Source organism: Anolis sagrei, chromosome 4 (genome assembly GCF_037176765.1).
Source record: "Anolis sagrei isolate rAnoSag1 chromosome 4, rAnoSag1.mat, whole genome shotgun sequence".
Lineage (NCBI taxonomy): Eukaryota > Metazoa > Chordata > Lepidosauria > Squamata > Dactyloidae > Anolis > Anolis sagrei.
Genome location: NC_090024.1, coordinates 224,744,373 through 224,758,804, shown reverse-complemented (window position 1 = coordinate 224,758,804; position 14,432 = coordinate 224,744,373). Strand labels below are relative to the sequence as shown.

General features: G+C 35.8%; 1 protein-coding gene across 4 annotated transcripts in view; it reads left to right on the top strand.

Moving 5' to 3' along the window:
* Positions 1-12,533, top strand: part of BCAS1 (brain enriched myelin associated protein 1) — a 56,698-nt gene extending 44,165 nt beyond the window's left edge. For 2 of the 4 annotated variants that reach the window (XM_060772088.2, XM_060772086.2), the window contains 6 exons: positions 638-673; positions 1,381-1,605; positions 4,147-4,305; positions 4,884-4,949; positions 8,318-8,575; positions 10,537-12,533. In XM_060772088.2, coding sequence (XP_060628071.2) covers positions 638-673; positions 1,381-1,605; positions 4,147-4,305; positions 4,884-4,949; positions 8,318-8,575; positions 10,537-10,611 — 819 coding nt within the window. In that variant the 3' untranslated portion in view covers positions 10,612-12,533. The remainder of the gene's footprint in view (positions 1-637; positions 674-1,380; positions 1,606-4,146; positions 4,306-4,883; positions 4,950-8,317; positions 8,576-10,536) is intronic. The other 2 variants (XM_060772087.2, XM_060772089.2) reach the window with 2 other exon arrangements.
* Positions 12,534-14,432: the final 1,899 nt, after the last annotated feature.

Below are 14,432 nucleotides of genomic sequence, written 5' to 3'. Positions count from 1 at the left end.
CCTCTGTAAAGCTCAGAAAAATGGCATGAGATCAGCAGTATCCCATGGTCATGTTTCCCCACAAGTGATATTGAGGAGCCTGTTGCAATTGTACTGGAGGTCATGTATAGCCATGAGAAATAGTGGCCATTAGAAGCTTTATTTCCCATGAATTTGTCAAATCCTTATTAATTTATCAAAGATAGTGTTCACCAATACATTGTGTGGTGGTTTGACAATGCACTTGGTGAAGAAGTATGTCCTTTGATTTTCCTGAATCTTAACTTAATTTTGTTGGATGACTCTAGTTGTAATATTATTGGAAAAGTTCTCCCTTACCACTTCCTCCAGATTATCTTAAAATGTATTTCCTCCCATCTTGATTATTAACAAGAATGCTTAAAAGACATTTGTAGTTTCGGATTCCAACATGACTGGTTCACAATATCAGCAGGCTCAGTATTTGTTGACATAAATACAACATCAACCACCATGCAACCTTCAATCTAAAGTGACTCCATTAGATTAACCACACTGGAAAATGATTGTATAAACTTGTTCATATTGGACCCTTGAAAGTAATCCCATGGCAGTCCGAAGAGTATTGGAATGACTATTTCCCCAAATGAATTGTGGGCATGTGTTTCCCCCATTTTAGGTAAAGAAAGATGCCCAACAGACAGAAGATACCAAAGTGAGTAACACTGTTGAAAAGCTTGCATGCCAACCTTGCTTATTTATTGATGTAAGGATGCCACCACTTTTGGTCTAATAAATAATGGAATCTTTATCCTTCTTATAACATATTTCACATAAACCCTGCAGTTTGTAGACTGAATTGTTTTCAAGATGTATTTATTGCTATGCTTGATTTCTACAGTATGACCCACTTCCCCATATCCATGGGAGATATATTCCTGGACTTTGTGTGAATATGCAAAACTGCCTGTAGCAATGTAATTATTTGTAAAGTTCCATTCTCAAAGAAAACAATTTTAACAATTTACTTTCTGCTGTGAAAAAAATCTTTGAAAACTGTGTAGTCCTATCCAGGGCTTATTCAGCTTTTTTAATGGAAAACAGCAATTTCTGTGCAGAAAATATTTTGTGTGCTCAAAAAATAGCATTTCTATGAAGAAATATTATTTTCTGCACCGCAAAACCTTATAAATTTTGCACAGAAATAATTTTGAACTCTAAAGATTCCCATTAGACTATAAGATGACATTCATTCATTTTTAAACATATTTTTGGAAGATTCTTTCCAACCCAGATAGTCTGTACCAGTTCTATGGGTGTGCTTGAACTGTATTTTTGTCATTACGTATAGTACATGCTACCATTGGTATTGCTGAAAATTTGTCTTTTGGTTTACTTATTCTTTTTTCATGGGTCTTTTAGATTACTGAGCAACCTGCAACCACCACACCTATCGTGAAAACAGAAATAAACATTCCTCCACCACAGGAAAATTTAGCAGCAAAGCAGAACATAAAAGCCCCTGAACCTCCAGTTCAGCAACAAGCAACAGCAACAGTGGTGATCACTAACGAGGCTCCAAAAGAGGTGACAAAAGAGAGGTCTCAATCAACACCCACACCCTTAAGTAAATTCTTTCGGAAAAAGGTAACTGCGATTTTGGTCCAAAATCCATGTCTTATCCTAACTCTAGATAAAACATTAGACCTTTCTCTTTCCCTCATAAAAGTGGGTGGGGAACCAAATAAAAACACTTTTTTGAATTTGAGAGAACAGCTCTCTAGAAATCTTAGGTACTTCAGTGTAACTTTATGGTCAACTTTCATAGAAGTGTGATAGAGAACAGAGAGATTACTGAAGAGCTGTTCTCTGTAGGAATCTCCAGGTCTTCTGGCAGAACTCTATTGTTAATTTCCATCAGAAGTTGCACTGGAGGACCTAGAGACTCCTAGTGAGGCCATATTACTCAAATCCACAAATAATCAAATCCACAAAAGTAAAACATGTGGATTTTAAAATTGTATATGCATTTTTAAAAACAAACTGAAAGATTCAATCACACTGAATCTCTTAAGAAACAGAGATAGTGTGTTGATTAAAGTTGTCAGTGTGTGTAATGCACAGATATCTATGGCAACAACCAACAAAACAATGTATGCATGTGACTCGCAAACTCTATCTCAGAGTAAGTTACTTCATGCTGTATTACTATGTCAAGAAGACTTCAAAATTCACAGCAGGAAAAGTGCATTTCTCATAATTCAACTAAGGGTATACTATTTACAAATAAGTTACAGGTATAAAGAAAAGCATATAGAAACAGCAAGTCCTAATAAGTCCTGGAGCTATGAAAGGTCTTGAGTCCAATATCAGTGGTAGTAAAAAAAAATCCAACTTCCAAAATAACGACTTCTATATTAAAGTAGATTCTTCAATAACTCATAATGCCAGGAACAGCAACACAACAAGGTCTCCCAGGTTGTTTCCCTTGTTTCATTATGCCTTTTTCGGGTGTTATGCCAGTTTTATCTATAATGTTTGAGTACACTTAATAAGAAATAAAGCAACATACAGACTATATATTAGGCCTGGGTAACAACGGAAAAATTTGTTTCTAAAATCAATTCGTTTTTTGGGGGGTTTTGCGTTTCGTTATTTAAAATAATTACAAAATTTTCCTTTTAAAAAGTTCGATATTTACGAAATTTCGTAAATGTGAAAAAAATTACAAAACATTAATGAATCAATTTCCGAAACAATAACGAATCGATTCGTTAATGGCGGACGCGACCGCGAAATACGCTAAAAAACCTCCAAAAACTTCTGAAGCTTCCCTCTCCCTCTGTTGTTGACTGTTGGTGTGATATTATTTTTTTCTTCACAAATTAAACAAAAAACAACCATAAAACTTGCCCCAGACATGCGGAAATAATAACAAAACGACCTCAAAACAATAACGAAACGAATACAATAACGAAATACGAAGCATTTACAAAACTATTTAAAAATTCGTTTTTTAAAAAATTGCTCCAAAATGGTTCGTTATCGTTTTGTAATTAAAAAAATTAACGAATTATTAACGAATTACAAATTAACGAAATGAAACCGCCCAGCCCTACTATATATGTATGTTGCCTGGGAGCTGAGTATCCAGTTTCAGGTCATCACTGAGCCGTGGAATTTCCTTGCGCTAGTATTTTTCTCTCTCTTGACCCATTTCACAGATTTGTTGTGAGGATAAAGTGGAAAAGTATTGTCTATCCTGCCTACTGTTCACTACAAAGGCAGAAGGATATAAACATATCCAAAATAATGTGCCATAACATGATAAATAGCTAAAATCAAAGTGAAGGCATCAGAATATCATCAAAAGTAGCCAGCATCATTGTCAGCATGAGAGGCAATTTCATTTTAATTTCCATTATGATGGTGATAGTGGTCATGATGATGTCGATTGCTTTGGCAAATCTAGGAATAGTCCATTAAATTTCATAGGTAACAGAATACCCTGATGTTTCTGTGAATGCTGTGGTGCCCATATTTATCACCAGGATGCAGCAATTAATCATAAATTAAGTTAAATCCCTTGCATGAGTATAGTGTGAGAGACAAAACACATTTGGGCTGCAGCTGTAGCAGCACAGCTGTAATATAAACCTACCCTGTGCTATTTTTTAAACAACATGAAGTCATGAAAGACAGTTTTTTGCTGTATTATTAAAGATTGATCCAGCTTTGGGAAGAGAACCAACACCTGCAGCTAAATAAGTGGTGACTGCATGTCTGATTTGGAGGAGTGAATATTAATACTGGCCAGGTAACAAGAGAAGCAAGATGGTTAAAGTAGCTGCTTGTGGCAACATGCCATCAAAGATCTATAAAGCATACAGCATCAATATTTGCTATTTTAAATGTTTTAAAGGACTTTATTTAACTCCTACTATTTAAATGAATATAGTGTGCTTTATATTTAGTAGCTCTGTTAAAATATTGGATATCTCATTTCATTGCATTACAACTTCCAATGTTCCCCTTTCTGCCATTTGATGTTACATTACAGGGTTATTATTGCATTGTATATTTCTGTCACATATATACAGTTAGCTATTATCTCCAATTACAGTATTATGATCTTCTCTTAAAGACTAAACATTTAATTTGTTAACTTTTGTTCTGAATATTTTGCAGACACCAACAGATGACATTGAGGTGATAAACACAGAAAAAATTGAAGCATCCCCTGTAGTCCCAGCTAAAGAGGAAAACAGAAGTCAGGAAGCTGCAGAAACAAAGTCCAAAGGAGAAGAGAAGACTCCCAAAACAAATTTGAGGAAATTCTTCAAATTGGTAAGAACTACAAGCTGTTTGTAACATGGGCAGACACTTTTCAAAACAGCTTTCCTCCTTTGAGCATTATAATTGCCATTCACTGGAGGCTAATGGCTTTTCCAGTTATATGCAGAACATATGACCCAACTTTCCCAGTTTGACAGGGAGAGTCCCAATCAATCCACTGTTATTCTATTTTTAGCAGTTTTGCAAACATCCCATTTTTCTCCTCCTTTCACTTTGTTGCTCCGCCTTAAGTTTATGTCATGTGCTAGAAAAGAAGTTCAAAGTGCAAAAAGTATTTGCACTCAACTGCTCGGGAGGGAAAGAAAAGGAGGAGGCAATATCTTGCCCTTACCAGTAAGCTCAGGCAAAGGCAAACTGCTGCAGTCCTCCTAGCTGGGGAATTCTTCAAATAGCTTCCTAGCTTGAAAACCGTTCCCATCATTTAAAGTGGGAGAAAAAGTATGCTTTTTGCCTGACCTTGTTAGCAATTTCAAAAAAGAGATAAAAAGAGGGACTAACAGGCATCACTTAGGAAGTTTTAATCGCGGCAACAGCACAAGAGAAATGCATATAATCCCTTGTTGTTTTAGTCAATCAAAAGTGATGCAAAGGTAGTTCCTTCAGAAGAGGTAAATGAGCAAGCACCTGATCGCCAAGTAAGTGCATGGGATCATTCCCACTTTCCTTGGTGATGGGTTCAACTGAAATGAAGCTCTGAAGTTTCATCTTGCATTATTACTTCAAATGATTCCTATGAGGCACTGTCTTTTTCATGGTCATTCTCTGGCATGTTGTATTCCATCCTGTCTTTGTTCTCTAATAATCTTTGTATTTCAAGTGGCAATGTTACATTGTTGCTGTTTAACAAGTCCTTTGGAACCAAATGTCATCAGCCTTCTGTAGCCATGGATTCTGCATTTTAAGATTCAACAAACCACAGCTCGGAAATATTCTCAAAGAATAAAATTTGCAAAAGTAAATCTTGATTTTGCCATATTATACTAGAGAAATCATTTAACTGTGACATTGTATATAATGGGACTTGAGCATCCACAGATTTTGGTATCCATGAAGGGATACCAAATTACAGCAGATACCAAAGGCATGTTGAATGTGTGTATGTATATGTACAGACACATAATAATAATAATAATAATAATAATAATAATAATAACAACAACAACTTCTTTATTTGTATCCCACCCCATCTCACCAAGGGGACTTTGAGTGGCTTTCAGAAATGTGAAAAATACAACAATAAACAATAGTAAAACAAATTGTTGTTGTTGTTGTTCATTCATTCAGTCATCTCCGACTCTTCGTGACCTCATGGACCAGCCCACGCCAGAGCTCCCTGTCAGTCGTCACCACCCCCAGCTCCTTCAAGGTCAGTCCAGTCACTTCAAGGATGCCATCCATCCATCTTGCCCTTGGTCGGCCCCTCTTCCTTTTGCCTTCCACTTTCCCCAGCATAATTGTCTTCTCTAGGCTTTGCTGTCTCCTCATGATATGGCCAAAGTACTTCAACTTTGTCTCTAGTATCCTTCCCTCCAGTGAGCAGCCGGGCTTTATTTCCTGGAGGATGGACTGGTTGGATCTTCTCGCAGTCCAAGGCACTCTCAGAACTTTCCTCCAACACCACAGTTCAAAAGCATCTATCTTCCTTCGCTCAGCCTTCCCTAAGGTCCAGCTCTCACATCCATTGGTGACTACAGGGAATACCATGGCTTTGACTAGGCGGATCTTTGTTGCCAGTCTGATGTCTCTACTCTTTACTATTTTATCGAGATTGGACATTGCTCTCTTCCCAAGAAGTAAGCGTCTTCTGATTTCCTGGCCACAGTCTGCATCTGCAGTAATCTTTGCACCTAGAAATACAAATTTCTAGGTGCATAGTCTGTCACGGCCTCCACATTTTCTCCCTCTATTTTCCAGTTGTCAATCATTCTTGCTGCCATAATCTTGGTTTTTTTGACGTTTAGCTGCAACCCAGCTTTGATACAAGTGAACCAAATCATATTAAATTAACACTTATCATCCATCTATAAACAGGGATTGTATTATATAAAAGCAATTAAAATATCTCAGCCAGCTACTGCTTTGGTTGATGGAACCAGTGAAGTCCAGTTAAGAAATTTAATTCCATTTAAATCCTCCAACAGTTGTGCATTATTCTGTTTAACCATTATCAAAAGCCGGTTTATAAACCAGGTTTTCAGTTCCTTCTGGAATATCAGGCTTTTTGAGGTATGGGCTCAGTTGTCACACAAGCTTTAACTATGTAAAGGCCTTCCAGGGCCACCACCAAGACCTGGGCTTACAGGGTTAGTGCTGAGTCCAGGAGGACCCCCAAATTGCAAACCTGTGCTTAAGGGGAGTGTAACCCCATTGAGCACAGGTTACCACCCTATACCTTGATTGGCCTCCTGACTGACCAGGAGGACATTCATACAGCATGCTTTTGATGCTCAAGTCGCATTTAAATAAAATGGCATAAGTTAAATTGCATCCCTTGCATATAATGGCAAGATCCAAATGTTTAAACCATGACTCCTGTGTTATAGTAACTGATATGAAAGGAAGAAGCTAACCATATAAATAGACTCCTGGAGAGAATTTTTAAGTTGCAACAAGAAATCAACTAAGGCTTGAAAAATTCAGTAACTATGATAATTTCATGCCATTTTCTTCTTGCTTTAGAGTTGAATTCCTCAAAACTGAAAAATCTAATGAATGTTTAAATTTGGAACTGCAGCAACTGCAACGAACAGTGTCATTTGGTTCCATTTCTCTGTACTTGTAAATTCTCTTGAATGTTAAGCCTTGAAAATATCTTGTTCTTCTTATCTCTCTGTCATAGTGACCTGCCTTGTAATTGTTGCTCATTTGAAAAAAAAAAATGAAAAAAGAAGCCATATTTTCCCATTTGCACTTCTATGTAGAACTTTCTGTGGCATTGGATTTACTTGATCAAAAGCATGCCTTGTCTGTTTGCTGGTAGATTTTTGTAATATTACACTATTTGTTCTCACAACGTTTCCTTTCTGTATTTTGGTGTAGGTTATCTTTTAATCTTTCAAATATTTCACTTTGTATTTCTTTTAGTTTCATACTGCATGGCTTGTGATGAGAATATTGTTTCTGGTTTGTTGTAGTGCTGATGTTGTTGCATGCATGCATGTAAACATTTTCTTTCTCTAGGACTGTGTTCAAATGGCAACTTTCTGGGCTCCAGACTGGATGTTATCTATCTATTTATTTATTTGACTACTTATAAATGGAATTCTTATCTGCCTAATGTTGGTGGATGTCAGAATGGAATACAGTCAATGGTTATTTTTAACAATTTCAACATCAAGTGTACAGATATAGAAAATAACAATCCTATGATCATACAGGCTCAGACAAACAAGCTGATTTTAACCTGTTTCCAATCACTGTATGTTCTAATATATGCTAGAATATGTGGTTTGGGAATGCTAAAGTGGCACAGTCCATTGCCAATAAAGGAGCCATTTGGACAAAGCCTTGTGTAAAAATGCCTTTCCTATGGTCATGAATAATATTTTTGTTGTGTAAAAAGTGCTCTTTAAAAGAAAAAAAAGGAAATGCTGTGGAAATAATTATACTTTTTCGTTCACAAGAGTAACCTTATAATTGTCAAAAAGGATACTCATGTCTATGAGAGTGACAGAGTTAAAATCTTTGTTAATATGTTGAACAGTACCCCCTTGGCCCACATACCAAGGAAGTCAACACTAATATGAATAGTGTTCATTTTTCCACCATTTGCTGTGGAGAAGCCAACATTTGGGAGAATTTACTTGTTTGGATTACAACTGAATAGAGCATTTTTGTAGTTGTAGTCTAAAAAAAAAAACAACTTTCCTAAAGTCTAGCTGAGCCTATGAAGAGGGTGGGGAGATAATTTTACTTGATTTATGGGGAATTTCCTGCCAAATCAAATGCATTTCTTATTTTGCACAACAATGACCCAAATAACTACTGTTTGAAACTGCTTTAGACCTTAGACTTCACAGACAGGTCCTTGACTCAGGCTGAGAACAGAGAACCCGTCCTGGACGAGAGAAGCCAAGCAAGTTCAACAGAGACCCTGAGTAAGCAGGAAGGCGACAAGCAGGAAGTCAAAGACCTGCAAGATGTTGTGGAACAAGAAACAGTGGAGACAGCCTCCTTTCAAAATGGAGGGGATACTGCAAAGGAAAACACCCCTAAGAGGATAGAGAAGAGACAGTCCTTCGGAGGGTTTTTTAAGGGTCTTGTACGTTATGTTTCATCTTTCTTTAAAGACCTTGCCATAGTTGCCACCTGTGGCATCTTATCATGTATGAGCAGAATGGGATTAGCTTCAGTGTTTGCTTCCAGGGCATTAGATGTATGCCAGAAATTTGCAACTGGGATTTACAATTGTATTTCACAGAATCATAGACAATACCACAAGTGCCACTCAGTCCAACCCCCGGCCATTTGGCTGAATTTGTTGAGGACCAGGTCAGCTTCAAGGGTTGAAAATAGACCCTGCTAACTGTCCTCCTTGCTGTAGGACGAAGTAAAATAGTTTGCATAAAAAAAGTATGGGTGCCTTCAAATTGCCTGTCTGATTTATGGTGACTCCATGAATTTTATAGGGCAAAACACAGAGGTGGTTTTGCCAGTTCCTTCCTCTGCAAGTGCAAATCAGGACAAGACCTTGGGGCTATCCATGTGTCTACCACACTACTGTTGCAGGCACTAATTTATTTTATTTTTAATGCAGTATTCTTTGTCAGTTATCATTTGGCTACTGTCAACAGACATTGCTAAAGAACATCATGGCTTATAATTAAACGTGTTTCTATAACAAAAAGAAAATTATCACAATTGTAAAATAGTGTTTTGAGTATTAACAACTATGGAGACCAGAGTTGGATTCTCCACTCAGCCATAGAAACACACTATTGACATTGTGCGAGTCACACTCTCAGCCCCAGAAAATTGCATGATAGTGTCACCATACATTGAAAATTACTTGAAGGCACAAAACAATGTACTATCTATAAAAGAAAGGTAGATTACTAGAAAATTGATAGTGTCTTAATCAATATGAGAGGTTTAACTGAAGCTAAATATAGACTTCTACATCCCAGCAGCCGCTAAAAATGCAAAGTTCTTCTGTTTCGTTTGGGCTAAAAAATAGTTCTGCAAAGTATTTCGTTCATTTCAGTATGTCTGTAAGTAAGGAGAACTTTACTGCTAGAAAATGATTACATTAGCTTGAAAATGGTTTTGTGTAATGTGTCTTGGTTTGTGAATCTGACTGCAAGATTTGTTCAGCATTTTTTCATCTCACTTCTTTTCCTTTCCAACTACCTTTACATGTGTGTTATCTCTTTTAGATTGTGAACCTTCGGGCAGGGCTTGGGTTTGTATGTGTGCATGTGTGTTTATAAATCATTTAAGTACTGGACACTAGATTAAAGCATACTAGAAAGATCCAATGGAACTCCCAGCCATAAGAAAAAGAAAGGAAAAAAAGCTCAAGAAATGGCTTGGTAACAATCTGTAAACTTAGATTTTCTTTAAAGCTCAAACAAATGCTGTTGAAGTAGTATCCACAAGAACTGTGAAGAATGATGATGCATTAGAAGTGGATAAACCACCTTCTTGTGCTCAGTTACATGAGCTCTTAAGGGAAAATTCTGACAGGATAAAGATAATTGTATGAAGAGAATGAAATGAAAAAAGATATGTCTTCTGACCCTTAGAAAATGGGGTTGTACCATGAGCTATTAAATGCAATGGTCACAGGGCAATCCATATTCTGTAATTCTGCATAAGTATAGAAAAAGTGCAGAGCTTGAGAATGGTACAGATTCTCAGCTTTTATTTATATGATTTCATGGTCCTTATGCATATAAGAAAAAAGACAGTCTTTAAGTGAGAATGGTGTCGATTCTTGTGACTTGGGTGTGAGATTTTAATAACTAATAAGACCAAGAAAAATATTAAAAACCAAGAAGCAATTTGCATATTTTACAAGTCATTCTTAGCATAGAATGCTAAGGATTAATTTTAGTGTGAAATGTATGCAACACTCTAGCTAATCTTTTTTCATATCTGTAGAAAGAGGCCTACAAATATAGATTGAACATGAATACAAAATGCCTGTGTGTGAATCAAACATTGTCTAAGCACCTTCATGAATATTTAAATATCTCTCTTTCTTTCTGTTTCTTTTTCCAGAGCCCCAAACGGATGTCTGATGCACAAGTACAAACAGATCCAGTGTCTATTGTGCCTTTTGTGAAACCCAAGTAATGAATATGCTGAAGTAGCTTAAGAATCATTGGATCATCATCATTTGTCTCCTTGCAGTTCAAAAAAATATGACTTGTTTTGGATCATTTCTTGCTCCTACCCACCCATCTGCCCATCCTCCTACTTCCAATTGCTATTTCCAAATAAGCAAAACAAGTGGCATGCATGAAGAAAAGAATTATGAACATTTTCAATATTTTAATGTAAAGTTTAGCCCATAACTAACAGCAAGTCAGAAAGGCATAATGGGTAGGCTATTAAAACAGAAGATAAGGTGGTTAGTAGGCTGTTGGATAGCTTAAAGGTTGGTGGAAAAAACATAAGATTATACTCTAAGGGGTGAGGAGATGAATCAACTGTGTCCCCTAAATCCTTCTGATATGAAATCCCTGCCCTGTGTTTCTTAAAATGCCACTAGATTAGAGAGAAGCTGAAGTAGGTTTGTATATACCTTGCACTGAGATTGATATGGGATTGTCAATTTTAGGTTCAGTTTGGAAAAGAAACAAAACTTGGCAATGCTACTTTTTTGGATCACTAAGTCTGTATCTTACATACCATCTCAGCTTGTATTAAACCAACTTTTCTTGCTATGCCTGAACCAGGAAACTCCAACAAAGTTCAGTGTCTATTATCAAGACTGAATATAGACGATTAAACTCTCATTTAATGCATGCTTGAAATGAAAAACCAAGATTGCACACAAGCGGATGAGAGACTGAAGTGATGAGGAACAGCCCTGCTTTGATAACTACTTCATAGTCCCAAAGTTTATAAAGCCAAAAGCAATTGTCCAAAACTGGACAGTCTGTATAAAAGTTGCTGGAAAGCAGAGAGATTGAGCAAGCAGCCGTAATCATGGTTTATTCATCTGACTTCTGCAAACTATGGTTTGCAATCAAAATGCATGCCTTGTTTGCTAGCTGACTCTTAATTATAGCTCATTCAAATATAGGGCATAATAATGGTTGAAGAAAAGCATGTATTGTGTTAGAAAAGCTGATGTGGGGAGCCATTCTAATCACTAAGGTAAGCACTCTAAGGCTAAAATCCTAAAAGAGACAGGCACTTAGAGGTATGATGGATTGAACACAGTAGGATTAAGCAAACATATCTAGAATTTCATTTCACTTCATAATACAAATGGGAGAAGGTTAAATATAACTATGGTTAGATGCATATGTTGAGAAGGATTTTCTTTGTAGGAAAACATGATGTAAGTGTAAAATAACAAGGATAAAGCTTTAAAACAACCATAGAAATGCCTTTTTAATAACATGTACATTGATTTTTAAAAAAAGATTCATTGTTCATGGTTATAAGTACAAAGGAAATTGAATCATAAACCTTCAGGAGTATTCTTCAAGTTGATTTTCAAGTTATTAATATTATTGAAAAGTCTGAACTGTACAGATTAATTCTTATCTAGTTCTGCCTTGATGTGATAAAATCAAGGAAATTAGCTTTATAAAAAGAAAAAAAATTAAAGTATTAACAAGAATGCAACACAAGGGGGCAGACCTGAAGCTCTTTATATCACAGTACTAACTATTTACTTTTGTGTTAATTTCATTTCAGACATAAATAATGAATGCAATGGGATTTACTTAAGGCCAGATATGCATAGGGTTGCATTGTGTGGAGAGGGAAAACTTTAATTTTTCAGAAATCTTTTGTTTTCATTAATGTCTATATCCAAACCTAATCTCTTGTTTTAAAAGCACCAGATTGTAAGACTAGACACCCTTTTGCCTGATATGTGATCAAGTTTAAAAGTATTTGTCTGAAATCCTGCTACGTACATTACTGTAAAAGTAAATACAAATACAACTAATATTATAATTTAAACTAGCACCTGAATTCTACATAATTGTATATTTTGATTTTCTTTTGATTCAATAAACAGTCCTTAAGAAAACTCATTTACATTGTTTGTCTCTTACTAAAGGTGCATCTACACTGCAGAATTAATATACTTTGACACCACTTTAACTGCCATGACTTAATGCAAAGGAAACCTGGGAGTTGTAGGTTGGTAAGGCACCTGCACTCTTTGGAGGAGAAGGGTAATGAGCTTTTAAAACTTCAGTTCCCAGAATCCCATTGCATTGAGCCATGGCAGTTAACGTGATCTTAAACTGCATTAAAAGTCTGTCACCCTGACTTTGTTGCTTGCATAAAAATTTAATAATTTTGAAAAGTAATTTTAGATTTGGCTAGATTTGTGTTGTGTTTTAATGTTAGATGTGAAGTAATCGATCGGTTATATTAATATTTAATTTTGGATTATGTGATATAATTTTGTGTTATATGTGGATTTATTTCTGGTATTTGGTTGGATTATTTATTTGTTTCTGTTGGTTTATGATGGCATTGAATGTTTGCCATTCTTCGGTTGGAAACCACCCCAAGACCCCTCGGAGAGATAGGTGCAGGATATAAATAAGGTTTTATATTATTATTAATTCAACAATGTAGACATACCATACACACAATTTACTACTACAAGATTATGAAAACTAAATAAACAACAGATCTACAAATTTCTCATTGTCTATCTGATCATTAATATCCATTGTTAGTATTCTCCTTTCTACCTTTAGTCACCCTTCTACCTTAGGCAACACTCTACTAATTCATAAATCATACACTTGACAAATGCCCCCATCATTTATGTGAAAAGATGATGAACAAGTCCCAGTCTTTCTTAAAGCTAGTCAAAGATTTCTCCTTTAACCAGCACAATAATTTTTTTCCCTATTGGCTTATTCACAGATATTTATCAACCATTCTTCTTGCATTGGGACAACTGGTTCCTTACATTTTTGAGCTTATACAATTCTTATGGCATTTATTATATATTGTAAACATTTTCCAAATTTTATTTAACTGTCATGGCTCAGTGCTATGGAAATGTGGGAGTTGTAGTTTTATATCTGTCAAAGCATAATGTTGCCTCACCAAACTACAAATTATAGGATTTCATAGGATTGAGCAATGATACTTAAAGTAGTGTCAAACTATAATTCTACAATGTAGATTCACTCATAGAAGTCTCATAAAGGGAGAGATGATCCTCCAAACAACCTGGACCTGAGCTGTAACACAATAAAGTGAGCCAAAGACATAATTGTTAGACCAGTTTTTCATCTCACATACAGTGCATTTATTTTTAGTGGCTTAGGAAATAGAATTATATAAGTGGTTTAATATATGATTATGCAAGAAGAGGAAAAACAAATTAAGAAATGAGTAACATTGCAATCACATCTCATCTACACACATATCTGCATCACTGACAAAGGTTACATTTTATATAAAACTGCTTTATTTTCCTGTCTCTTCATTTGAAAGTATGAAACAAAGGTCTTAGGAGAACCACAAACATCTTCTTCTCCATTTAGTATGCCTTCAGTCTCACTAACTTCTCAGTTTTGCAGCAGATGAAATGCAAAAACAGGAAGTTCTGCACCAGATGTGTTGAAGGTGTGTGATCCATGAATACAACTATTGAAATGTGAGGGTTTTTTTTAAAGAATCATAGATGTAGCAGAGCATTTGAAAATGATTCTTGTGTTTTCTCCCAATTCAGCATAGGAATGGTTTCTGAATGCTACGAATATGTTCTAATTTTTTGGAAAAATAAGGTAGAATGGAATATACCATGTAAGAAGGTGTGTAGGGACACATTAATTAAATGTTCCTTGTATACTTACAAATAAGTGCAAGCTAGAAAAATCCATAGAGGAATTGTGGTTTTTAGCCTCTCCTATAGTGACTTTTGCTTACAGAGAGCTTCCTTTTGTTTTCTATTAATTCAA